We start from the raw sequence: 27,683 nt of genomic DNA, 5'->3' as shown, positions 1-27,683 counted from the left end.
GCGCTTCAGGTTGTGCAATGTCTTTTTAAGGCAACTGTCTTAAACTTTTGATCAGCTAATAAACAGTCCTGTTTGTTTAAAAGCAGTTCTCAATAGATTACTGACCCTCTATTTTTCTATATTGCTCCGTTTCTTAATTTTCCAATTTGGTTACAATCCACCAGCACAAAATCTGAATACTACCAGTTTGAAAAAGTACTGACAAGCCCCGTTTGCACTGCACACCAAATCTGATTTTTTTTGCCCTCAAGTGACACAGATCTGATTTTTTTGCCAGTATAAAGCTCCAAAGTGCTTCGAATCAGATCTTTTGGCATCAGATTTAGGCCACATCAGGAGTTACTCCTGAATCCAATTTGTTGTTTCCAAATGGGACTTCAGTCTAAACGTAATGTGACCCGAATGCGCCATTTTCGTCAGCTTTGTGCAAGCTACGTCATTTGTGTGGGCCGGAAAGTTGCAGTTGCCAGCGGAAATGGATATTTCATCTCATCATCTGGTTTCAACTTCTATTTAAGACGACTGATTTTTCGGTGAATCACTTGTCAATAGTGCTCAAATAATAGGTTATATGTAATATATGAATATATATTTTGATTCAGAAGAAATAGCGATTGTTGAAAGACCGTAATTGGCGCCGTGGCGCATTTGCCTACATGTGAGTTGTAAAAATAAAGCTCCCGTAGCGCCACGCTGATGTCCGTGTCTCCTATACTTAACAGCCCTAAAAAGGTTACAACCCTACCAAATGTATTACATCCATTCATACTTTTATCATATCATTAATTTACTTTCACGTAAAAAAGCACTTTTATTTTGTAGTATTAGCATCTTCCACCCAGTAAACTAACTTTTTCACTTTATCGAAGTGCGCATGCAAGTGACGTCAAGGCCACATTGGGGCCTTTGTGCGTTTACAGTGGAGTCTCATAAAGATCATATTTTACTTGCAGTGTAAACAGCCAGCTAGAAAAAAATCAGATTTGGATTACTTTGGCCTGCAGTGTAAACGTAGTCTTAAATGTTTTATGCGTATGGTACAGTTGTCCGTAGTTGTGCAGCTACCTAAGGGGCAACATGGCTCAGGTGGTAGAGTAGTTGTAGGCTACCGCCCCGACCATGTCAGAGTATCTATCCTTAGCCAAGATACTGAAGCCCAAGTCATAATCGCTTTACAAGTAAAAAGTCAATTTACCCTTATTGCACATGCCAAAAATATGCAAGTTTAACATTTTTCCACGTAATGTCCATGCTATTTGTGATTCACTTGTCTGTCTCTCTGCTCAGGCTAATAAGACTCCTCTGCGCCAGTTTGAACCTAGTCGCCTTACTGGGATGAACTGTGGTCCTGATTTCACACCTTCCTTTGCCAACCTTGGCAGGCCTGGTATGGGTGGAGGAAATAGAGGACCAGTAAGTAATTTCTCTTCACACCAAGGACACGTACCGGTAATTGAAATAGTCTGCCCTCTGATTTCCTCTGTCTGTCATCTTTTTATAGCCTCCGGGTATGGGCATGGGTATGGGCATGGGCCCACGTCGCTCTCAACAGATGCAAAGGAAAGAGCCAAGGAAAATCATTACCAGCATGTCATTCGGTGACGATGTGAAGCTGAACAAGGCAGAGAAGGCATGGAAGCCTTCAGTGAAAAAATCTGTGCGTAGTGGTACAGCAGAGGAGACTGACGATTTTGATGCTGATCATCTGAAGACACAGGAATTGTTTAAAAGCATCCGCAGTATTCTCAACAAACTGACCCCTCAAAAGTTTGAACAGCTGATGATACAAGTGAAAGAACTAGAGATTAACACTGAAGAGAGGTTAAAAGGTGTCATAGACCTTACCTTCGAAAAAGCCATCTCTGAACCAGGCTTTTCAGTGGCCTACGCCAATATGTGCTGTTGTGTAATAGGGGTAAGTATTTCATCTGATTAATGATTGATTTGATTCCTTATTTTCCACGGTGCAATGTAAATACAACATACAGCCCAATGATTTTTGAAAATAAGAATAGTTTACACATTGTCAGAATGATACATACAAGCTCAATTGTTGATCACAAATTTCACCCTGACCAGATTATTTTTTTTACATTCAACAAGTTTATGGTATATATATTAAACCACACTGTTTTGTAGAATTGATTTCCATCCATCCATTTTCATCCATTTTCTACCACTTGTCCCGTCAGTATTTAATTTAAATTGCACAGAAAGACCCCGACCTCGGGGTCTTTCTTTGGCGTTTGCATGTTCTCCCTGTGACTGCGTGGGTTCCCTCCGGGTACTCTGGCTTCCTCCCACCTCCAAAGACATGCACCTGGGGATAGGCTGATTGGTAACACTAAATTGACCCTAATGTGTGAATGTTGTCTGTCTATCTGTGTTGGCCCTGCGATGAGGTGGCGACTTGTCCCAGGTTGTACCCCTCCTACCGCCCGGATGAAACTGGGATCGGCTCCAGCGACCCCAAGAGGGACAAACGGTAGAAAATAAATGGATGGTTTTAAGCATACAGGTAGTCATGAAAATATGTTGACAGTGTTTTGCATAGGACTGCAATGTATTTGTGGTGTGGGGAGCTGAGATTACGTCACTGTCTAAATTGCATAATCAGCCATGATGCATATGCAATTTTTTTTTAATGGCTAAACAAAAAAGTCATACATATATTTTGCATAATGTTAATTGGTTTATTTATTTGTCACAGCCCCATAAAAAACGAGTCATTGTCCGCAAATGGCATAAATTGAGTGGGATCTATGGAATGTCCTTAAAAAGGCTTAATCTTAGCTTGATTCACCCATTCTTAAACCAGTTTTGATGTGTTTGGGATCATTATCGTGTTGGAACACCTGGCTGTGTCCAAGTTTCAGCTTTATGAATTTAGAAGTGATCCTACTTCATGATTCTATACACGTTGTGCAGTGCTACAAAGTCCACTGGCAGCAACACAACCCCAGAACACGATGCTGCCAATGCTGTGTTTGACAGTTGGTTCAGTTTTCTTGGGTTTTGAATAGGGATGCCAATTCTGATACCGATCATTCATAAGTGAGATCGGCCATTACCGATCGCATTTTAACTATACATTTTTGTATTTGTTTATTGAGAGTGCTATTGACAATATCAACACAATATTTAAAGTAGGTCCTTATTTTCCTTAATTACACACTGTACATTTGTTTGAGCAAACCAAAGTCAACAGTACAGACTAAACAAAACAAAGTCAATGGCACTAAACAAAATCAAAAACTACTATCTATTACTCATTGAAATCCTTTTTGCCCTCAAAGTCCTCCTGTGCCCAGCAAACCATTAACAAAAACAACAATTATTTAGAGAGAAAAATATATAAAGTAATCACTCAAATTTTGTTCATATACGCCCTGAGATCGGTAGGTCGTCAGTTCAAACCCCGGCCGAGTCATACCAAAGACTATAAAAATGGGACCCATTACCTCCCTGCTTGGCACTCAGCATCAAGGGTTGGAATTGGGGGTTAAATCACCAAAAATGATTCCCGGGCGCGGCCACCGCTGCTGCCCACTACTCCCCTCACCTCCCAGGGGGTGATCAAGGGTGATGGGTCAAATGCAGAGAATAATTTTGCCACACCTAGTGTGTGTGTGACAATCATTGGTACTTTAACTTTAATATACGGATTTTACCCTTGGAGTCGACACCACCAATTTACAGTTGCTGTAATATTATCCTCTCTTTAGACTTTTATTCAATGATTTGCTAATTTCCTGTTTAGTAATTGCTTACTTTCTGCTGTAACTGCCTTCCATCTTCACTTCTTAAATTTTACTAAACACTAATTTTGTCTGTTTCTAGCTAGTTTAGTGGCTAGCTTAGCTATTTGCATACTTGCTCTCGGGGTGTAACATGTTTGGACTCGTTTTAAAACTTGATAATGATTCTTAAGATATTAGGAAATGCAGATTATTGGCCGTAATCGAGGTGATTATTGTCAACGTAGGGGAGCGTCTTTACACAGTATATGGTGATAGACAAATAGCTGCTAACTTGTAAGCTAGGGACCTAAAAATAAAAATATTAGCCAGAGGGGATCTGCGTTAGTGATCGGCTTTGAAAGGTATGAATTATTAAAGAATATTGTTGAATACTGATCAGTGGACAATCATTTGGCAAATCCCTAGTTTTAAAGCATCACATTGACTACTCTACACATACTTATTATCATTGGGGTCAAATTGCTCAATTTTTGGGGTTATTTTTTGCTCAGCACCTTTTTCCTTTTTTTCCTTCACTGTGGAAAATGACCTTGGCGTTCCAGCAGTTTCCACTTCATGATAGGCTTGAACCTTGGTTTGTTCCTGAACATATAAACCATGTTTTTTCATTTTAGGTCTTCTTTCAGACCTTAGCAAACGAATGACACATCCAAAAAACTTTTACATCGAGCTGTTGAATGTCTCTGATAGGTGCCTGCCAAGAGGGCTTGTTCTTTTCAGCACTACACATTTACCAGATTCAACTTTTTTATATATGAGCTTGAGTAAGTCAGAGGAAATGGTGCAACCACTTTTTTCCAAAATCATGAAAAGTGTACGTTAATCATTCCACCCTGGAAAAAGAACAGTTCAAATAAATCACCATCGACCCAGAATTACAATGAGGTGTGTGTATGTTCTGCATTCTGCCAATAATACGTGTTTCTGATCTTGTTAGCTGAAAGTTCAAGCTACAGATAAGCCTGAAGGCACAGTGAATTTCAGGAAGCTGCTACTGAATCGATGCCAGAAAGAGTTTGAGAAGGATAAAGATGACAATGAGATTTTTGAGAAGAAGCAAAAAGAGCTGGATGCTGCCGAAGGGGTATGATATTGGCTAATTTCATACTTTTGGTTACATTTTATTTTGAGCATCCATTGTAATCTCTTTTATTACCGCATCTTTGGAAATGTCCTATTATTTCTGCAACAGGATGAGAAGAAGCGGTTAACTGAGGAGCTTGAAGAGGCGAAGTTCATTGCGAGGAAGCGCTCACTCGGGAATATCAAATTCATCGGTGAGCTTTTCAAGCTCAAGATGCTCACAGAGGTTATCATGCATGATTGCGTTCTGAAGCTACTCAAAAACCATGATGAAGAGTCTTTAGAGTGCCTGTGCAGACTGTTGTCCACCGTTGGCAAGGACCTCAACTCTGAGAAGGCAAAGGTACAACCCAAACTCTTAAGTTGAATTTATTGTGATTTTGATTAATAATTTTGTGAAGAAAATACAATTACATTTTTTTTTAATGGTCTTTAGCGCCATATGGAACAGTACTTCAGCCAGATGGATAAAATAGTTAAGGAAAGGAAGACCACTTCCAGGATTCGCTTTATGTTACAAGATGTGATGGACCTTCGACGGGTAGGCCTGTGCACTACTACTAAAATGTTTCTAAGCTGTTTTAGGCTATTCATTTTGTGTACCCAAGCATTTATTGTGCATAACCCTCCAACTGTGCCAACTCAGAATAACTGGGTGCCAAGACGAGGTGACCAAGGCCCTAAGACTATTGACCAGATTCACAAAGACGCTGAGCTGGAAGAGCAAAGAGAACAGATGAAAGTGCAACAAGCGCTGATCTCCAAGAAAGATTCTGTCGGTGGTCCGGGAAGTAGAATGGGTGGCGCAGGATCAGGGAGTCGTGGGGCAGCTCACACCTCTAGTCGCGGTGTTTCACCACAAGACGACGGTTGGAACACAGTTCCCATCTGCAAGAATCGACCTTATGACGGCTCACGCCTAAGTAAAATCACAAAGGTAGTTCTTGTTGATGTTATATATATGCATCCATAGTAAGCTGTACTGTTCTTTTCCAACTGCATCAAACACAATCAATGAATTGATCAACCCAGCTTGAATCAGCAATGATGTGAATGGCTGTTTTACTGCCTCCAAAAATCATCATTAACTATAGTGGTTTTGTTTAAAAATGTATATTTGTAGCACTTTTTCATTCACTTTGATATTATTGGACACATCCACCAAATTGATTTGAACTTTATGACATTAACCGAAGTATTAGAAGAGCTACGTTAAGGTATTTCTTTCTTTGAGGTTTTAATCATGTGTTCTTTACAGACATCGCCTTTTGATGCCCTCAGTCAGTGTCTTGCTCCAGGAGGCAAAGGTGCATTAAGCTGGGGTAAGGGCAGCAGCGGGGGCAGCGGGGGCAGCGGTGGCAGCAGCACAAAGTCTGCTGATTTTGGTAGGTCTCTTTGTTCAATATGCCTGTGAGATACCTACCACCTTGCTTGGCCTTGGCGCTAAAAGCTATTTCTCTTCTCAGGCCCAGAATCAGGAGGCCGCCCAGCTACCAGCACTCTAAATAGGTTCTCAGCTCTACAGCAGCCCTCTTCAGGCTCTTCACTGGAGTCAGACCGGCGTGTTCCTCAAAGGTTAGGACAGAAAAGTTACCATTTTATGAAGTTACTCTTGCAGACCTGCCAACCTTGGTTACATTTTTTGAGTCAACGTTCATGCATGCATGTCTGTAATTTTGGGGGTCACATATTAGCAGTGAGACACACTAACAGATAAGATTGAAATTATATTTATGATTTCTTACTGAAATGGTACCTATAAGAATATAATGAAAAAATGGTAATAATCATAACTGTGGTAAAGGTCCTGGCGGTTAGTATTACTGTTTTAGATTAAAATGATCGAAAAAGCGGAATTGATGACTGCGCTTTGATAAACTCCTGGGCTGAGGGGTACCACCTCGCTAGCTTAAATGCTAACATAAAAACAAGAGCCGTTAACATATTTCCTCGTTAAGAAACAACATACCCCAACCTAAACTTATATACAGTGCGTCTGGAAAGTATTCACAGCGCTTCACTTTTTCCACATTTTGTTATGTTATAGCCGTATTCCAAAATGGAATAAAATCAGTTTTCCCCCAAAGATTCTATCAAGTAATCAATACCTCATAATGACAATGTGAATTTTATTTTATTTTTTTTAAGTTTGCAAATGTATTAAAACTGAACATATCACATATGTACATAAGTATTCACACCCTTTTTTATTTTGTTGATGCACCTTTGGCAGCAATTCCAGTCTCAAGTCTTTGAATACAATGCCACAAGCTTGCACACCTATCTTTGGGCAGTTTAGCCCATTCGTCTTTGCAGCACCTCTCAAACTCCATCAGATTGGATGAGAGGCGTTGGTTTTCATCCAGGATGTATCTTTAGATTGCTGCATTCATATTAGTCTCGTCAGGGAGGTGACCAAGAACCTCCCAGAAGGACACCCATCCCTTCAGCAATCCATCAATCAGGCCTGTATGGTTTAAGGGCAAGACAGAAGGCATTTCTTAATAAAAAAATGAGAAACAAAATTATCTGGTCTGATTAGACAAAGATTGAACTCTTTGGCGTGAATGCCAGGCATCATGTTTGGAGGAAACCAGGCACTGCTCATCACCAGGCCAATACCATCCCTACAGTGAGGCATGGTGGTGGCAGCATCATGCTGTGGGGATGTTTTTCAACAGCAAGAACTGAGACTAGTCAGGATAGAGGGAAACATGAATGCAGCAATGTACAGAGACATCCTGGATGAAAACCAACACTTCCTTCAACCTGATGGAGCTTGAGAGATGCTGCAAAGAGGAATGGGCGAAATTGCCCAACGATAGGTGTGCCAAGCTTGTGGCATTGTATTCAAAAAGTCTTGAAACTGTAACTGCTGCCAAAGGTGCATCAACAAAGTATTAAACAAAGGCCGAAAGTACTATGTACGTGTAATTTTTGTGTTGTTTTATTAAAAAATATATAATTATAAAATAAAAAAAGATACTTTTCACATTTTCACTAAGGGGTATTCTGTAGGATTTTAAGGACAAAATGAATGTATTACATTTTGGGATAATGCTGTAACATAACAAAATGTGGAAAAAGTGAAGTGCTGTGAATACTTTCCAGATGCACTGTAAACACATTGCTGTCTGAGCAACTAAGCGATTCAATTGTGCACATTGAATCTACACGCTGTGCTCTCTTAGACGGAGTGATTGTTCCACATAGGAATACAAGACAGAGGTGTTTTTACAGTGTGTCAAGGACCACTGAATAGAGTAGGTTGCCACAATGCTCCCCAGAAATAACAAATACTAGATTTAATTTGTTACTCTTTTTAATTTAAATAAATGTTAGTGCTGCATCACGAACCAATATTCAAAACAAAGCTTAGCCAATAAAACATATACAATACTAAGACTAAAACACTATTAGTGAAGCATAAGACACACAAAACATGCGAAATAGTGGGTTTTCTATAAGTATGTATTTATTTCAGGAATTGAAAAGGAGAAATAATATTTCAGTGTGTGTATATTTACTTTTTCAGCACATTCAACAATACTGCAATAATAATAACTTTGGTAATTTTGGTTACATTAACGGTGATATTAAATATTTATATTGTTACATCCCTCGCTACATATGTTCAATTTAACCATTGTATGACCATATTCTGTGTCGGGTAAATACTGTCGTCCCTTGCAACATCATGCTTGGATGTTTGCGGCTTCTCTCTCTATTGCAGGTTGCCTGAATTAAGCATTTTCAAGCATATAATGGCTGAATAAACGTAAAAAAAAAACAGAATGTCAATGATACAGTGGTATTTGCCACTAGAGGAGACCAAACCAATCAAAGCGCGCTGTTTAATATCGTGGCCACTGATAGGCTCAGCCTCAGGCACCGAAGGGTGTAAAGGTGACTGTCTGTTATTTCTCGTCTTTAAGAGGTTGCGTATGACGTCGCATCCGTTTTCTTCTTCGCGGCTTAATTCACACGATGGTCAAACAGCGAGAGCATAGCATTAAAACAAGTGAAAGTGATTGTAGAGTTTAATCAGAAAATGCCGTATTGCTGTTCTGTTCTTGTGTGTTACAGTCATTCAAATAGAGAGACAGGAAATAGCTTTCATAGAGTCCCGAAAGAAGTGGCTCATAAAGATAAAGGAAAAACACAAAGTGCGTCAAAGAAAATGGCTCTTAAAAATATCACTTTCATTATCTTGTGGAATACAATTGGACTGCTTGTGTCTGCAGCAATCACTTTGTAAAAAGTTTGTTTCAACATTTGATTTGTATGACAAACTTTCTGTGATGCAATCAAGTTATATTAGTAGTGTTTTATAGCAGAACTAAATGTAAAGAAATACAATAGATCGCATTAGTTTTTTGTTCTTTTGTAGTTGCTATGCCTAAATATAACTACGAAGACCTGGTGGTGCAAATAAACTAACGTCATGTTAATAGATATTGTAATTGTTGGTCCAATCCACCAAATTTTTGTGGTCGATTTTCGTAACAGAAACTAAAGGCTTAGTTGTTGTTGTGCAGGGAAGCCAAGTGCTTTATTTGACATGGATGAATGTTGTCTGTCTATCTGTGTTGGCCCTGCGACGAGGTGGCTACTTGTCCAGGGTGTACCCCGCCTTCCGTCCGAGTGCAGCTGGGATAGGCTCCAGCAACCCCCGCGACCCCGAGAGGGACAAGTGGTAGAAAATGGATGGATGGACCACATCATAGCATCTTTGGTGATATTTGTTAGCATCAACAAAATATCTTTAATAGTAATAATAAACTAGATGAATAAATCTCTTGTAGGCTCTTATAGGCTCAACAGCACATACTGAATCTTGATATCGCTGGCAAACATTGCCGAACAGGGACACATACAGCTAAATAATTAGACAAAATATGAACTCCACAGCATAAAAAAACTGCAGATATGAATTGTAGACTAGTATTTGTAGCAGGAATTTAACTTCAAACAAACGTATCCTTTTTCTCATTAGCGTCACGATCACAGCATCACCACACCACAATCGTTATGCCAGTCAAATTCGGTACTTACCAATGCACAAAGTCCAACTTTGTCTTTCACACATTAATGCTTAATTTGTGGACCCCTCAGATGTAAATACATGATGTGCCTCCAATGTTTTCTTCTCTAATTACCGTAAGTGTCAAGTGAAGTAAGGTAGCAGTAACCTCTTGGTGATGATAAATGGTTTAAATCTTTTTAAAATATATATTTTTCTTAAGAGTCTAAAAATCCACTCCATCCCATTTTAAATATTTTTTCATGATCGCTTTTATATTTTCCTCTAAACCTTTCAAAATAAGTCCAAATCTGCACGGATCCAGATAAAAAAAACAGTAGCCTAATGGGGCTTAGACCATTGCCTGAAACCCAGAAATACCTGGATGTGCCTCTTGGTGACGTGATTGCAACCCACCTACAGGGCTTTCATAATGTTATAACTTTTATTTAGAAGGTAGTAAACAGGTTTTGTATGCTCCAACTATGAAAATATTAGATTCCTAAATTGTGGAAATTAATTCACTACCGTCAACCGATTAACAGCGATAAACGATCTATTAAAGCTTAAGATTTTCAGATCTACATTATGTTGAAACTTTTAATATCCACCCAGTTAACGTTAATGTACAATTGTGCTCTCTCATCCAAAGTGAACATATAGGAGATGGATTAAAATATTTCTAGTGCCATGAATGTGTTAAATTCTCTTATCAGTTAAAATGTTTTTTTTCCTCAGAAGCATATTTGTGTAGGTTTAGGTGACAAATACCAGCCTGTTTTGAGGTATAAAAAATGCAGCCTTAAAAAACTTTGATACGTGGTGAATGACAAGGTAATTTTTGTGATCCCAATTGTGCTTTGGAGTTGCATTGGACTATTCTGTTGTTAAAATTGTATTTTTTTGTTATTAAGAACATTCAGCCTTTACCATTGACTCTGCTCTGTCCCTAAACAGAAACAGCTCGAGTCGAGAGCGATTTGATCGCTCTGATCACGGTATTGACCGACGTGATGACCGAGATCGAAACAGGATACAGGTTGCCACTAAACGCAGCTTCAGTCGGGAAAATGAGCGGAGTCGGGAGAGGGACCGACATGGGTCAGCAGATCCAGTCCGCAGAGTCGCAAACAGAACAGATGACAGAGATCAGGGCAGCAAAGAGAGAGCTCAGAGCAGAGAGAACGGTATCTAACGTTTACTCACACAGTTTATCAGTCTTGTTTGATCCTGCAATTTTATCAACCATTATTTCAGTTCACTTCACTGCACTTACATCTTTTTCTATTTTTGACTGCATAAACAGTGAAGAGGGAAACTGCTTCCACACCTCCACCTCCCCAGGCCTCAACCAAGCCTTCAATGACTGTAGAAAAGCTAACCAAGAAATCCAAAGATATCATCGACGAATACCTCAGTATTGTTGATATCAAGGTAGCACATCAACACACAAAAAACACCCTCCTATTTTTCCCTACTGCATTCACTTTAGTGGAGTTAAAAAAATGTTTTGTCGCCAATACAAATGCTACCAGAGCACATTAAAATGCTGCTGTACATCAGTATATTGATATATTTAATCATACTATATCATATTATTCAGAGCACACTTACATGCACCCCAGGAGATGGAATGAATTTATTTTTAATTTCCCATGCATATTGCTGTATAAGGCATACACAATCTGCTGCACAAAAAGAAGCCAACACCCATGAGTCTATAACTTTGTATTCTGTTGGTAAATAAGGATTAAATACATAGGATAGTGTCGGTTATTTCTTATGACACAAACCAAAAATTGCAGTTTTACCCTTCCATACACAAACACTGATAGTTTTTGAAAGTCTTCACTCTGGCTGTAGCCGAACGATATACGTTTTTAAAGACAGCGTTTTTGTTTGCATGTCGACAAGAGGCTAAAACTTTGAAGTATCCATATTCGGGTGAACCTGTCCTAACATTTTACTTATTATGCTAATAAAGCCAAGTACAGAGAAGATCCAAGTACAGTGCTACCTCAGTTTTTGTGATTAGTCTGTTCCAAAAGGTCCATTGTAATCTGTTTTATATATCTAAAAGAAACTAAACAATTGTTCCTACAGAAAAGCAGGTACATGCAATTGATTGGTACCAGACACCCAACAAAGGCAACACAAAACACTTTTTTATGTGTGTCTGTCCCCACAGGAGGCCTTCGAATGTTTGCAGGAGATCGATTGTCCTCATCTCCTGTATGTGTTTGTACAAGTCGGACTGGAGTCAACGCTGGAGCGTAGCACCTTGGCCAGACAGACCCTGGGCGGGCTGCTGCAGCAGCTCATTAAGGCAGACATCCTTCCGATGGAACAGTACTACAAAGGGTCAGTGCATTTTTTGATCCTCATCGTCATCATGTGACATTTTTTAAGTAGTTGTTATACACTGTATATGTATTCCTCTTGTCATTCATGTGGTCTATATAAAATTATATTAATATTAATAGCGAGACATTTATCATAGTTTTTGCATTTGTTTTGTTCTGTTTTGCTTTAGTTATAAACCCTTGTCTTTTTTACCTAGGCTTCATGAAATTCTGGAGACAGCGGATGAAATGGCAATCGATATCCCACACATCTGGCTGTACCTTTCAGAACTGATTACCCCCATGCTCTATGAGGGAGGGATCCCCATGGGAAACCTTTTCAAGTTAGTCTCAGACCACTCTGTACTAGGGATGCAACGATTAACTGGGTTTTCTATTAACTGTGCTTTCTATTAACTGTGCTTAAAACATCATGTTTAATCGCAGAAGCTCCACTACACTGTTTGTTTCCGTCTACCTCACTTGCTATTAATTAAAATTATGCTGGTATGTTATTTTCACCCCAACTTACTTTTACGCACCTATTGAGAGACACGCTAGTATGCTACATTAGCTTAAAAATGGCTGCAATACAAAGCAACAAACTTTTCCTACCCAAACAAAAAAGCTGAAGTCGCAAGTGTGGGAACATTTCGGTTACTTGAAAATTACGAGGGTCATTGAAGATGATTCCTCACCCATTTGCAAAACATGCCAAAAGAAAGTTGTGGCCAAATGATCTAATTTATCCAATATGGTGTAGCTTTACACAGCAAAGTAAAGGTAAGAAATAACTGAGGTAAATTATGTTAGTGGCAAGTTACTTCATGAATAATAAAGTTTGTGAAGACTTAAACATGAATGTGTCACTTACAATCAGTAGCTTAAGGGCTTCATTCAGTGACCATTTAAAATAATATTAGATAAACTGCTTCTTCCTGTCTGTGTTGAATAAACTATAGGCTTTGTAAGTTTATATAGCAAATGTAAAACACTAACATAACACTAGGAGCTTTTAGAATAACAGCGCTATACGATGGGATCTAATTTTGTGCATTCTAGTTATTAATGACTAAGCATAAAAATGAATAAATGGGTATGGATGACAATTACACTTGAAAGTATTAGTCCTATTTTAATAATTTCCGACATCAAAATCTTTTAGCAATGTCTGAGTTTATATATATTTATATATTTTTTTGTGAAATTAATCACTGCATAATAATCATGAAACTGTGATTATTACTCGGACTATAAGGCTAGAATTGTACGGTCAAAATCTATAACCGTTGCATCCCTACTTTGCACCTCTTTAAATGTTCAAATACAAAATGGGAGAAATTTTCTAAATGATGTAAACAATATTTGTTGGATTTTTACAGGGAGATTTCAAAGCCTTTGATCCCCCTGGGCAGCGCTGGAGACCTCCTGGCCACCATCCTCAATTTACTCTGCAAAGAAATGGTTAGATCATTCGAAATACCTTATCAAAGTAGATGTGAAGTTACCTTCACTATGAATTGCACATTGTAAATCATGTTTTTGAAACCGTGTTTGAGCGCTTAGTTTTTTAGTTTTTCTGCATAGAAACTGAGTTGATGTCATTCAAAAGACATTTAGTAGTTTAGTTTGAGCTGTCTAGATTACTGGAACCTGTTTGTTTTATTGTACAGTGGTTTTCTGCGACCATGCTGTTAGTTACCGGTACATGAATGCAGACAAGAATAAAAGAAGATGCTTAGGACCAGCATCATGAAAATTAAGTGTATGTAATATTTATGCATGGAAGTGTTTAAGTGCCTTTTTTACATTCCCATATTTTTTCCATTTATTTTGTCAACCCATCTACAGCCTTGTTCACAATGCAGGTCAATTCCGATTTTTTTTGCCCATATGCGACCTGTATCTGTTTTTTCCGACTCAGGTCTCGAATATATATATGCGATGCGTCCTCAATGTGAACGCTACTGCGTTTAGATCGCATTCATCCGACCAGAACGTCATCAAAAAGCATCATATTTATTCGCCAAAATAGACTGTTATAAAATTAACAGTTGACAACAGAGCAGAAAACAGGTGAAAATAATGTTTTTGGAACTCACATGAAAGTTCCACCGCTCCTCCTATCTTCGACTGCTCGCCCACAGACATCGGGAAAAAAAAAAACAGAGCCAAAATACTTGTCCTCTTCCTTCTTAATCTTCTACGCACAATAATTCGGTTCAGAAAATGTTGACCTTGATTGCACAAAATCCTTGAAATTGCCACAAATTCGCCAGTACTAAGACGACTAAAGTGAAAGCCATGTTTACTTTCCTAAACTATTGCGTGCGACGCCATGTCCGCATGCGGTTCAGATTACATTCACATTTAGAAATCACACTTTTGTTGTAATGTGAACGGCCACTAAACAGATTGGATTTGACAAAAAATCAGATTTGGACTCCAGTGTGAACCTAGCCTAAATAGACCCAACTCCTCAAGTCCTGGTTCACCGCTTGAAGGGGCCCTGTTTTGAAAATCCAACTTTTTTTACCTATTTGTATCTGTTGTTCTGTATTTGGGATCTGTCCCGAAAATTTGAAATCAAACCGTGGAGGAATTACGAACATATTTATAAGATAATTTTGCCTTCCTTTCTCCTTCCGCCAAACAAGCTGTTTGGAATGTGCACAATTGGTGATGTCACAAATACGGACACCCGTCAGCGGATTATCCATATATGGTATAAATATACCCAGAGTGCAATGCGTGCCTCCGCCATTGTAGTCCGCGATGCAGTCAATAAGCTTCTTTTTCGCTTTCCTTTTTTGTTGTGGGGCAGACTAGATCGTACATAGACACGCATCATCCGCTGTTGCCATTTCTAATTTAAAGTAGCGTAAAGTTCTCACTTATATCTGTCAGTAGACTATATGGAACCCCTAAAAACTACAACAAAGTGGAGGCACGTAAATAAGACCGCTCACAAAACATAACATAATATATTCAACATTTTGACCAAAGAACCACCATTACATGTTATGTACACCACAAGGAAGTGTTTTAAATGTGGGAAAAAAAGTAATGATATGACCCCTTTAAGTCGACATTGACCTATTGTCGACCTAAAATTTGAGAGCCTAAGGGATCATTTAATTGTAAAATGAGTCTGTTAATATCAAGATGTGTTGTATTGTAAACGTCATTGTTATTGCTAGACAAAGTGAAACGACTACAGTAACATAACTACTGTCTAGTTACGCAGCACTTAAACACGCACAATTGGGATGCAACAATATGAAAATGTCATATTACTGTTATGACCAAAATGATGATGATGATGATAATAATATTATTATTAGTATGGTATTGTTGAAATTGCTGAAAAAGTATACATGTGCTGAAATCGTCAACCCAATATTTTTTAAGAAAATAAAGATGCACGCAATATACAATAAGGGAAATTAAATATTGTTCTGGCTACTTTTTGGAAAAATAATATCGTTTAGAGTTTTAAGGCATATACAATTTTAGCAGTACAGTCCCGTTACAAATGCTTTGTTCTGGTTTCTTAAGAACCATATTATTTTTATTTGAGTAGTCAAATATAGTAATCTTCTTCCGTTTTAAAATGTAAAAGTTTTACTGTTTTTTAATTATAAAGGTAAAACGGGGGTTTTTGTTTCACTTCCGGTTTTTGTGACGTCGAATGGGTTAATTTCCTGTTGTAGACATGTCCTTGTATTGATCTTCACATCTGTCACTCAGTTTAAGAGAGCACAGATCGAAAGTCAATGTGCACACTTGAATAGCTTAGTTGCTCAGATAGCAGTGTGTTTATATAAGTTTAGATTGGGGTATAATATTTGTAACTGAAGTTAATGTGTCTTGTATTCATGTTAGCATTTAAGCGAGCTAGCAATTAGCGTGCAAGCTGCTTCTACAGGAAATGCGCAGTATTGCGGGTCCAAAATGGCAAACTGGATCACAGTTTGACGAGCATTTTAACTTAAAAGGCTAATATCAAACTGTTGCGAATTTGACCGAGGTTTATCAATAATACCGGTCATTGTTACATTCCTTGTGCACACACTGACTTCCGTCACTTACTGCATTTATGAAAATGTTATTATCATGAAATTACCGCATCAGCTCTGTATATATAAGAGTAGGAAATACAAAAACAGAATGATTAAATAAATACACAAATGCAAAAAATTAGGTCAACAAACTGCAGTAGGTTAAAAAAATGGTTATTCTTGCACATTCTCCTCATGTCTCCGGTAAAAACTTCAAGTAAATGTTTCACTTTTGGTCATGTGACATCTTTTTAAGTCAGCCAGTTTGAGGCGTGTCGACTAAAATGGTTACCACTGTATGAAATTTATTATTCGATGTCGGGCTTTAGAATGTGTAGGACTGTTTTATTTTTGTAAATTGTGTCTTTTTAAGGTTTGTTAATGTGGATGTTTTCCTTCAATAGAGCCATAACAAGGTGGGGACAATGTGGAGGGAAGCAGGACTCCAATGGAAAGACTACCTCCCTGAGGATATAGATGTCAACAAGTTTGTGACAGAAAAGGTAAGGCATTGTCCATTAACTCCCATGTATTCAAGTTTACCCACAGTCTTAAACCACTATAAATAACCAATGGGAATAGATAATCACTTTGTTTATTGAAGAGAAACATATGATTCAGTTCAAACAACGTTCTGCTGTGGATTAGATGAAAGAAAAAGTGAATACATTACTGAATACTTTGTTTTTTACTGAAGAATGTGGCGTTCACACTGGGTGAAGAGCCTGAGAAGAGCAAAAAGAAGGAAATGATTTCTGCAGACCTAACCAAACAGCTTGAAAGACTGATCCAGGATAAGGCTGACAACCAGAGAATATTTGACTGGATTGAAGTTCGTATGCTTTATTGTACTTTTTTAAAACAGTTAACTGATTTCTATATTGCATTTTCTATATTGTCATTTAATTCCTGTTCAATATTAAACAAAAGAGGATTACCCATGTTTTTATTAGTATTTCAAGCTTTTTAAAACAATATATGAATTTTGGAGAAAAGTATGTATACAACCTTGTAGAGCCTTTGAATACACAACTAAGTCCAAAATACTAATTTTATGGATGGTTAAAGGAAGCAAACACAGCCAGGAGAATGCCTTTTAGTATTTAAATATGAGCATATTCATGTTTCTCTGTAAGGCCAACCTGGATGAGCAGCAGACCTCTTCCCACATGTTTGCCAGAGCCTTGATGACCTGCATCTGCCAGTCAGCAATCATTTGTGAGTTGTTTTCTTCACATCCTCCTTTTATATCTAAATAAGAGTGGCCAAAGGTCTAGATGTAAATTCAAGTTAAATAACACAGCTTTTTGTTTTCTTTGGGTGTGTTTATTGAGATGTAAGAATCATCAATAGCAACAAACATCGAGTGTTACACATTAACACAATCATGACAACAAAGCTCAGCAATCAGGGATGAAACCAAGCAATAGCTAAACCACATCTAAACCAAGGTTATAAATGGCAAACATTTACATTTATCTTAAACACCATAAATAAATGTGAGGTTATGTTTCCAAGCACCGGACAGAAACGTCATCAAATGTACCTTTTTGTATTTACACATGGCGGCAGATTTCGGTAATTGCAGTGAGTTGAGGGGGAAGAAAAGTGGCTAATGATGAGAGAGGTAAAGGGAAAAAAGTTAAAATTCACCATCAATATGTGGCATCATCAGAAGAATGTGAGGTAAACAAGTACATTCCAAAAACCCCAAATTAATTACAAAAGTAATGAAAGCGCAGTGATATTGTCAGGTGCCATCTCAGTGATATTGTCAGGTGCCATCTTGCGTCTCGGACATTAAAATCTGAAAGGAGACACCTCATTTTCCTCATGAAAAACGGCATATTGTGTTTAAAATCACAGTAACAACAAGTAAGGTGCGACAATTTGTTGAAGTTATTGACAAACGTAATTATAAAAAATTCAGTCAGTGATGCGATCGTTGGCGTTTTTCCGGACAGAAATTAACGTGTTCGTGTGACCAGCGACTGCTGAGCAACAAGAAGGGAATTGTTCTAAATGTAGACGAAAAATCATAATATGACCCCTTTAAATAATCAATATTTGGAAGTTTGTCCATCAATTCTGTATTGTCTATGTCCTAATCGTGATGGTTCTTAAGTATCAATGATTTCCCCCACTCCTATTAGTAGCTTACAATGCTGCTTAGTGTAAAGTTGTCTGTTAAAACCACCTGTAAAACCAATCCTAGATAAAGCAATCATTTTTTCTTCCAAACTGGACAGGTTGATAACCTGGTGCATTTAATTTGAAATACATCAGTATAGATACGTCTTAAAACAGTAACAAACTGGCAAACCCTGAAGAGATGGTCAGAAAGCAGTTTGAAGATGGTCTGTAAAACAATCTATGGAAAATTTGGACCAAATAACCACCAGTACATCAATCGATCAATCGATCAATCAATCAATCAATCAATCAATCAATCAATCAATGTTTACTTATATAGCCCTAAATCACAAGTGTCTCAAAGGTCTGCACAAGCCACAACGACATCCTCGGCTCAGATCCCACATCAGGGCAAGAAAAAAACTCAACCCAAAGGGATAACAATGAGAAACCTTGGAGGGGACCGCAGATGTGTAGTTTACCATGAGGTCAGGATCGAGGTTAGGTCTTTTGAGCAGAGGATGAGTAACCGCTTTCTTGAATGCTAGGGGAACAGTGCCAGAGGAAAGTGATAAGTTTATAATATTTAGTGGTCCTAATATTACTAACAGTTCCTTGATATGTTTCCCAGGAAGTGGGTCAAGTAATCATGTTGTTTGTTTTATCCCATTTACACGCCGTAGTAGTTCCTCTTTTATTTCATTAAAAAGAGAGAGACTATTTTGGAGAGCAATATCCGTCATAAATACTTTCGTATCTGTGTTAATAAAACCCAGTTGTAGCTGGGACGCGTTGTCTTTAATCTCCTTTCTAATGAGTTCAATTTTCTTATTAAAGAAATTCATAGTCATCTGCCGAGTGGGTGGAGCTACTGGGAAGAGTCCCTTGTTGGGTTAGCGATGCTACTGTACTGAACAAATATTTAGGATCGTTTTTGTTGAGGCGGATGAGATTTGAGTAGTATTTAGCTTTAGCTAAGGTAAGCATGCGTTTATACATGATCAAACTATCACTCCATGCTTGAGGGAAAACCTCAAGTTTAGTCGTGCGCCATTTGCGTTTCCAGCTTTCTACATGAGAATTTAAGAGCTCTAGTTTCTTCTGTAAACCATGGGGTGCGCCTTTTAGGGGCTCTTGTTAGCTTTAGCAGTGTTATACTATCAATAGTTTCGCGCAGGGTGTCGCTAAAGTGAGATCATTGTTTTTGGTGCTAAAAAAGAAAGGTTTAAAAATGTCCAACACTTTCAATCACTGTCCCTGAAAACCTCAAATAAAGACAGAAATCTTGGGGTTATTTTAGATTCTGATTTACATTTCGACAGTCACATCAAATCAGTAACAAAATCGGCCTACTATCACCTCAAAAATGTAACAAGACTTAGGGGGCTCATGTCAGCTCAAGACTTTGAAAAACTTGTACATGCCTTTATTACCAGTAGGCTAGACTATTGTAATGGTCTCCTTGCAGGTCTTCCCAAAAAAACTGTCAGGCAGCTGCAGCTTGTTCAGAACGCTGCTGCTAGAGTTCTAACAAAGACCAAAAAATGTGAGCACATTACACCAATTCTTAAATCCTTACATTGGCTCCCTGTACATCAGAGAATTGATTTCAAAATCCTCCTGCTCACATATAAATCACTACATGGTCTAGGGCCGGAGTATATCACTGATATGCTCCCACTATATAAACCCTCTAGATCACTAAGATCTTCTGAGACCAATCTGTTAGCGGTTCCCAGAGTAAACTCAAATCAGGGGAGAGCATCATTCAGTCACTATACAACAAATAGCTGGAATAAACTTCCTGAAGATGTCAGACTCTCTCCAACTCTGACTACTTTTAAAACTAGACTGAAGACTTTTATGTTCACCTTAGCTTTCAGCTAAATCTTTGAATCTTTTAACTTTTAACGTCCGCACTGTTTTTATTTTTATTGTCTGCATTTTAATTTTGCTTTTATTTTTCTTTCCTTTCACTTTGTTGTCTGTGAAGCACTTTGAGTCTGCCTTGTGTATGAAAAGCGCTATACAAATAAAGTTGCCTTGCCTTGCCTAAAGTTGTTAGTGAGGTTATCAATAGAGCCCACATAATTTGGGAATGGTGCCATTACCGAAGGCAGTAGGCCAGCAAGAGTCATCGTTGTGGCAGCATTAATGTTGCGGCTGCTAAAGCAGTTATTATTATTATTAGTTTGTTGACAATGAGTCAGAACTTCAAATTTTATTAGGTAATGATCGGACATTACTTTAGTATACGGGAGTATCACAACTTTGGAGGTGGTGACACCCCTGACAAGCACTAGATCTATCGTATTTCTGTTGCGATGCGTGGGTTCATTTATTATTTGTGTAAGATTACAGCTATCAATTATAGTCTGGAGCGCCACGCACGGAGGGTCTGATGGGGTATTCATATGGATATTAAAGTCCCCCATTATAATTATATTGTCGGCGTGCGTCACTAGATCAGCGACGAACTCTGACAATTCACTGATAAAGTCCGAATAGGGCACTGGGGGGCGGTAGATAACAGCCAGGTAGAGAGGTAGTGGTGCGACAGACCTTATAGTAAGCACCTCAAATGATTTATATTTATTACTTAGGTTAGGGGTAAGGTTAAGGTTTTCATTGTACAAACCCCGTTTCCATATGAGTTGGGAAATTGGGTTAGATGTAAATATAAACGGAATACAATGATTTGTAAATCATTTTCAACCCATATTCAGTTGAATATGCTACAAAGACAACATATTTGATGTTCAAACTGATAAACATTTTTTTTGTTGCAAATAATCATTAACTTTAGAATTTGATGCCATCAACAAGTGACAAAAGTTGGGAAAGGTGGCAATAAATACTGATAAAGTTGAGGAACGCTCATCAAACACTTATATGGAACAGGTGGGTGCCATGATTGGGTATCAATCAATCAATCAATGTTTATTTATATATAAAAGTAGATTCCATGAAATGCTCAGTCATTCACAAACAAGGATGGGGCGAAGGTTACCACTTTGTCAACAAATGCATGAGCAAATTGTTGAAAAGTTTAAGAAAAACCTTTCTCAACCAGCTATTGCAAGGAATTTAGGGATTTCACCATCTACGGTCCGTAATATCATCAAAGGGTTCAGAGAATCTGGAGAAATCACTGCACGTAAGCAGCTAAGCCCGTGACCTTCGATCCCTCAGGCTGTACTGCATCAACAAGCGACATCAGTGTGTAAAGGATATCACCACATGGGCTCAGGAACACTCCAGAAACCCACTGTCAGAAACTACAGTTGGTCGCTACATCTGTAAGTGCAAGTTAAAACTCTCCTGTGCAAGGCGAAAACCGTTTATCAACACCCAGAAACGCCGTCGGCTTCGCTGGGCCTGAGCTCATCTAAGATGGCCTGATACAAAGTGGAAAAGTGTTCTGTGGTCTGATGAGTCCACATTTCAAATTGTTTTTGGAAACTATGGACGTTGTGTCCTCCGGACCAAAGAGGAAAAGAACCATCCGGATTGTTATAGGCGCAAAGTTGAAAAGCCAGCATCTGTGATGGTATGGGGGTGTATTAGTGCCCAAGACATGGGTAACTTACACATCTGTGAAGGCGCCATTAATGCTGAAAGGTACATACAGGGTTTGGAGCAACATATGTTGCCATCCAAGCAACGTTATCATGGACGCCCCTGCTTATTTCAGCAAGACAATGCCAAGCCACGTGTTACTTTAACGTGGCTTCATAGTAAAAGAGTGCGGGTACTAGACTGGCCTGCCTGTAGTCCAGACCTGTCTCCCATTGAAAATGTGTGGCGCATTATGAAACCTAAAATACCACAACGGAGACCCCCGGACTGTTGAACAACTTAAGCTGTACATCAAGCAAGAATGGGAAAGAATTCCACCTGAGACGCTTAAAAAATGTGTCTCCTCAGTTCCCAAACGTTTACTGAGTGTTGTTAAAAGGAAAGGCCATGTAACACAGTGGTGAACATGCCCTTTCTCAACTACTTTGGCACGTGTTGCAGCCATGAAATTCTAAGTTAATTATTTGCAAAAAAAAAAAAACTTTATGAGTTTGAACATCAAATATCTTGTCTTTGTAGTGCATTCAATTGAATATGGGTTGAAAAGGATTTGCAAATCATTGTATTCCGTTTATATTTACATCCAACACAATTTCCCAACTCATATGGAAACGCGGTTTGTATGTATATTAGTGCGACCCCCCCACCCCTTTTAAGGGGACGGGCAATATGCGCATTCGTATAGTTAGGAGGAGATGCCTCGTTTAGCGCAAAAAAATTGTCTGATTTGAGCCAGGTTTCGCTGAGACCAATGATGTTAAGATTGTTGTCTTTAATGACCTCATAAACTAATAACGTTTTGGGAGACAATGATCTTATGTTTAAAAAGCCCATATTATATAGGTAGTGGGCTGTTTTGAGGAATTTTTGTTAAAGTTATCCGTAGTAGTAATATTAATAATGTTGCGTTTATTTTGCGTAGTGCGCTTAAAATCATTTCGACCATATCTAGGAATTGATATGACGGGAATCTTCAGATTGTTTGCTTTGTGCTGCGATACACTGAACGCATCATAATTTGCCACCTCGGTAGAATGCACGTCCACCTCTGGCACAGTCACTGCAGAAAAAACATTGTGAGTTGTGTATTATTCTAGGAGAAATGCTATGTGTGCAAGGATTTTCCAGCCTGGCGCTGGCTAGTTCTAGCTTAATTGACTCCTCACTCGGACTAACAGACTCTGTAATTGCCTGTGACCGGGCTTGCTGTAGTGTAGGTAGTCAAGTGTGACTCAAACAATAATCTATGTTACTAGTAAGGATGATGGCGCCTTCCTGGTTAGGGTGAAGGCCATCCCTCATCAGCAGGCCCGGTTTGCCCCAGAAAGAGGGCCAATTATCAATAAACGTTATAGTCCCTGTTGTCTACAAAAACTAGTCAGCCACTTGTTAAGCGAGACTAATCTGCTATACCTCTCATCATTGCCTCTCGCAGGCAGGGGGCCAGAGACAAGTACTCGATGCCTGGACATCTTTCTAGCGAGATTACAAGTCCTAGCTATGTTTTTCTTTGTAATCTCTGACTGTCTCATCCTAGTGTCATTGGAGCCAACGTGTACGACTATGTTCGCATAGCTAGTGGTGCGATTAGCCTGTCGTACGTGTTTACTAGGCCTGTTGCGAGTTAGCTCCCTAAGATTAACTTCAATGTCAGGTGCTCTGGCCCCGGGAATACACTTAATTATGACTGGTTTGCTAAGCTTTATGTTTTGGTACATGTTATGAAGACCACAATGAAGTGTTTTTAATGTAGAAAAACAATCTTATGACCCCTTTAAACTATTGAATATTGAGAGCAATTTAGCAGTACCTCCAAAATATTGTATTTTTATTTTTTTTGAGATGCCTGAATTTGTAGATCATCCCAAAAATTGCAATGGAAAGTGCAGGTTTTTTTTTTTTAGATGTTTGTTGCAATAACATTACAGGAGAAAGTGAAAGTTACAATAAATTATAGTGATTTGTACCCTGTGATCATAAAAGGGAAATTTGCTGAAGAAAAATACATTAATGAATACTTTTAAATAAAAAGCCATGGTTAGCAAAAATCTGTAAATAGGCTTTATTCAGCCACAACAAAGTGCATGTGACCTCTGCAAGGAAAAGACTAAAAATATCTTCTTTACTGTACATGAGGGAAAAAAAACCTAACAGAAGTAATTTATGATAAGAGACGAGTAAACAATACAAATGATTACTATAGAAATGACTTTTGTATACCAACTGTACACTGACCACTCTAAAGTATATCAAAGCTTCATTTCTAGTGTTCTCCCTTAGAAAAATATGTACTTTAGTAAAATGATTGAGGAGTGTACACACTTTTGTGAGCTACTGTATATCTACACAAGCCTGTTCAAGTTAATAAAGTGTACATTTAGGCATAGTGTATTTACATATCTTGAACAACAGTCTGCTCCATCTGCTGCCATGTTTATTGATCACACGTGGCCAATTCACACGCAGTCGTGCATAATTTGTCCGCTGTCTGCTGTTGTCTACAAGTTGCATATATTCTTGTGCACATTCGTGCAAGTTTTATATCAAAAGTCATATAAATGAATGAAATATACATGTAATATATGAAATTTACGTGTAATATATGAAATATATGTGTAATATAATTAAATAAGCATCTAAATGAATTTGATATTGAAATCAGTACACTTAACTTCAGTTCTTTCATTATTATTTCTTGCAAATGTGTGCTATCTCAGAGTGATCTGTGATCAGGTTTACATTTATATTAATTTCATACCAAATTGAAGAGGTAAGCTTGCCAAACATGTAAGAATACAGTTCAACCTGCGGTACAGCCATAGTTTCAATCAATCAATCAATCAATCAATTAATCAATGTTTACTTATATAGCCCTAGTCAAGTCAAGTGAACTTTATTTATATAGCACGTTTTCAACAACTTTTTAATTGAACCAAAGTGCTTTACAGGTTAAAAAAAGCATAGAGCAAAAAAACTAAGCAAAACAAAGAACATAAACAATGAATGTGCTAAACAAGATAGTGCAAATGCAATACGGTAAAAGGGGTCGAATAAAAAGTAAAAAATATTAAATCACGAGTGTCTCAAAGGGCTGCACAAGCCACAACGACATCCTCGGCTCAGATCCCACGTCAGGGCAACAAAAAACTCAACCCAATGGGATAACAATGAGAAACCTTGGAGGGGACCGCAGATGTGGGGGGACCAGTGCAATGGACCTCGAGTGGATCTAGCATAATATTGTGAGAATCAAGTCCATAGTGGATCTAACATAATAGTGAGAGTCCGGTCCATAGTGGGGCCAGCAGGAGACCATCCCGAGCGGAGACAGGTCAGCACCGCAGAGACGTCCCCAGTTTCAAGGGTAGTTGTCAATGCGCTGTTATATGGATGCATTGATGCGCGTGCACACACACACACACACACACACACACACACACACACACACACACAGACATACACAAAGACACACAGTACATTGCTTTTTTTCGCCACACAGCAGTGTTGATTGTGACGTAACAATCCTTTGTACAAAAATTAACACTTGAGTTTGCATTCATTAAAAGCAAGTTATAACAGATTGAACAACAACACATAACTTCAACTACTTCAACTTTAACAACACCCCCCACATCAGACCCTGCAGACAATGCAATAGGAAGTATAAACGATAAAACATTGAATATTAAGAATGTGTAAACGTTCAACACATCCTTTCTTTAGTCCTTAAAGTTTTGTAATCAGTAAGAAATATCCAGCAGCTAAATTGTGCCAAACATGGGGAAATGTGGAGTGTTTTGCATATCACCCATCATGCACTGTAATGGATTTATACATGTGTAATTTTAAATTATATTTAGTGCTTGAACATGTTTTATAATGTCCACAAAGGTTAATAGGCAGGAGGTGTGTTATGTGTTTACTTTATTTGTTGGTTATAGTTGATTTATACCATTAGAGGGAAAAGTTGTTTGGATGGGGTCATATACTGTAAATTATTTAGTCACTTCCAAACTCATGGTCATCAACATCAATTATGTCATTGAAGGATCTCTCAGACTGTATTCTCAGGGGACCAAATTTAGGCAAAAACACAACGGTGCAACCTTGTTAAAAGTTGTGATGTCTCGTGGGGCGCACTAAAGACGGCCCTAGTTTGGACACCCATGGTGTAAAAGTAACAGGTCTTCCTTCACTCGTTATTTTCACGGTTTTATGCATTTACATGTATAAAATACCAAATGGCAAGTAAAATCCCATTCGCAATTTTGGAGTGAAAATGGCAGTTAAGTTATTTTTCTCAAAATCACGCAGCCCTATGTCAAAGTACGACTAAACGTTAAACGAAAAATGAGTGAAACAAAGATTGTGAACATTGTGAACTTTTTCTAACAGTACTGTTGTTTTTTCATTAAAAGGTGAGAATCCGTACAAGGTGAATGACAAGGTGATCCGTGAGAGAGCCAAATTGCTGCGGAAATTCCTCAAGGATGAACAGAAGGAGTTGCAGGCTCTCTATGCCTTACAGGCTCTCATGGTGCACATGGAGCAACCAGCCAGTGAGTAACCAAATACCATCGACAACAGTTTGATTACAATGGCGTCACCTTTCTTGTTAACGCCACCAGATCTGCTGCGAATGTTCTTTGACGCGCTTTACGACGAGGACGTAATCAAAGAAGATGCATTCGACAAGTGGGAGTCGTGCAAGGACCCCGCCGAGCAGCTGGGCAAGGGCGTGGCCATCAAGTCCGTCACCGCCTTCTTCAATTGGCTCCGCCAGGACGATTAATCCGACAACGTTTAGGTCGTTGGACTGGTGGAATTTTAGCGAGCATCCTTGGGGAGAGAGGACATAACATGGACGATTCAGCCTGAATCATCAAAACCCTTCTGCATAAAAAGGAAAAAAAGCAATAAAAAAATTATTCAACTGGGAGAGATTGTATTATGGATCGATGCCATTTCTTCTTTTTTTTCTCTCCTTTTTTCCACTTTGCGATTGAATGTGCTAATTCTAAGAATACGGCAGCATTAAAAGAAAAAGTATGAGGAGAGGGCGCCATTTTTCTCAGTATTTGTTTTGATAGTTTAACTAAGGCTTTCTCTTACCTGAGCAAACAGTACTGACAAATGTGCTAGAAGCGCTTCACAAATCTATCTATTTTTGATGACTTCATCCTTTTATCGTGACGCCTGGCCTTTGGTGTGTGATTACACGTGGACGCTTTGCTTTTTTATTTTCCCGTACTGGATGATTGGAGTGTGTTTTATACAAGACAAGAGGAAAAACAACTACACAGGATTGTGTCTAATGGATAAATTCTGGACTCCTGAGGATTAAACTCTAAGAGGAGAACAACTTTGAACTTTGACCATTTTGCTGCTGGGGGGCGATGGCGCTTTTTTCACGCCCCCCTCCACCTACTTAACCTACGCTGTGTCGCTTGTTGGCTGCAGCACACAACCTGAGCAGCAGGGGAACATTGCTGCACCGCTACATAGCTTGTTGGACCTTTAGATGGATACTCCTATTGAAACTTGAAAGCGCTATGAAGTTGAAAATCCACCTTATAAAAAGAACACTTTAAAAGAAGAAAAACGTTTAACAGTACAAAATCCTATGGCCTTTTTTTTTTTTTTTTGCATCCATGAATGGAAATGCATTTCATGAGAATTATGTACATATAGTTTTTGTTTG

General features: G+C 38.5%; 1 protein-coding gene across 1 annotated transcript in view; it reads left to right on the top strand.

Annotated features, from left to right (window-relative positions):
- LOC133663461 (eukaryotic translation initiation factor 4 gamma 1-like) overlaps positions 1-27,683 on the top strand; it is a 103,150-nt gene that overhangs the window by 75,259 nt on the left and 208 nt on the right. The window contains exons 15-32 of the mRNA XM_062067939.1: positions 1,288-1,413; positions 1,502-1,915; positions 4,699-4,845; positions 4,954-5,187; positions 5,281-5,385; positions 5,491-5,781; positions 6,103-6,229; positions 6,311-6,419; positions 10,825-11,054; positions 11,174-11,301; positions 12,056-12,228; positions 12,428-12,553; positions 13,592-13,673; positions 16,675-16,773; positions 16,968-17,102; positions 17,407-17,488; positions 26,401-26,541; positions 26,611-27,683. The exon at positions 26,611-27,683 is cut by the window's right edge and continues 208 nt beyond it. Of these exons, the coding sequence (XP_061923923.1) occupies positions 1,288-1,413; positions 1,502-1,915; positions 4,699-4,845; positions 4,954-5,187; positions 5,281-5,385; positions 5,491-5,781; positions 6,103-6,229; positions 6,311-6,419; positions 10,825-11,054; positions 11,174-11,301; positions 12,056-12,228; positions 12,428-12,553; positions 13,592-13,673; positions 16,675-16,773; positions 16,968-17,102; positions 17,407-17,488; positions 26,401-26,541; positions 26,611-26,774 (2,913 nt within the window). The 3' untranslated portion in view covers positions 26,775-27,683. The remainder of the gene's footprint in view (positions 1-1,287; positions 1,414-1,501; positions 1,916-4,698; positions 4,846-4,953; positions 5,188-5,280; positions 5,386-5,490; positions 5,782-6,102; positions 6,230-6,310; positions 6,420-10,824; positions 11,055-11,173; positions 11,302-12,055; positions 12,229-12,427; positions 12,554-13,591; positions 13,674-16,674; positions 16,774-16,967; positions 17,103-17,406; positions 17,489-26,400; positions 26,542-26,610) is intronic.

This window comes from Entelurus aequoreus, linkage group LG13 (genome assembly GCF_033978785.1).
Source record: "Entelurus aequoreus isolate RoL-2023_Sb linkage group LG13, RoL_Eaeq_v1.1, whole genome shotgun sequence".
Lineage (NCBI taxonomy): Eukaryota > Metazoa > Chordata > Actinopteri > Syngnathiformes > Syngnathidae > Entelurus > Entelurus aequoreus.
The sequence above is the reverse complement of the archived record's forward strand: the minus strand, read 5'-3'. Positions and strand labels throughout refer to the sequence as shown.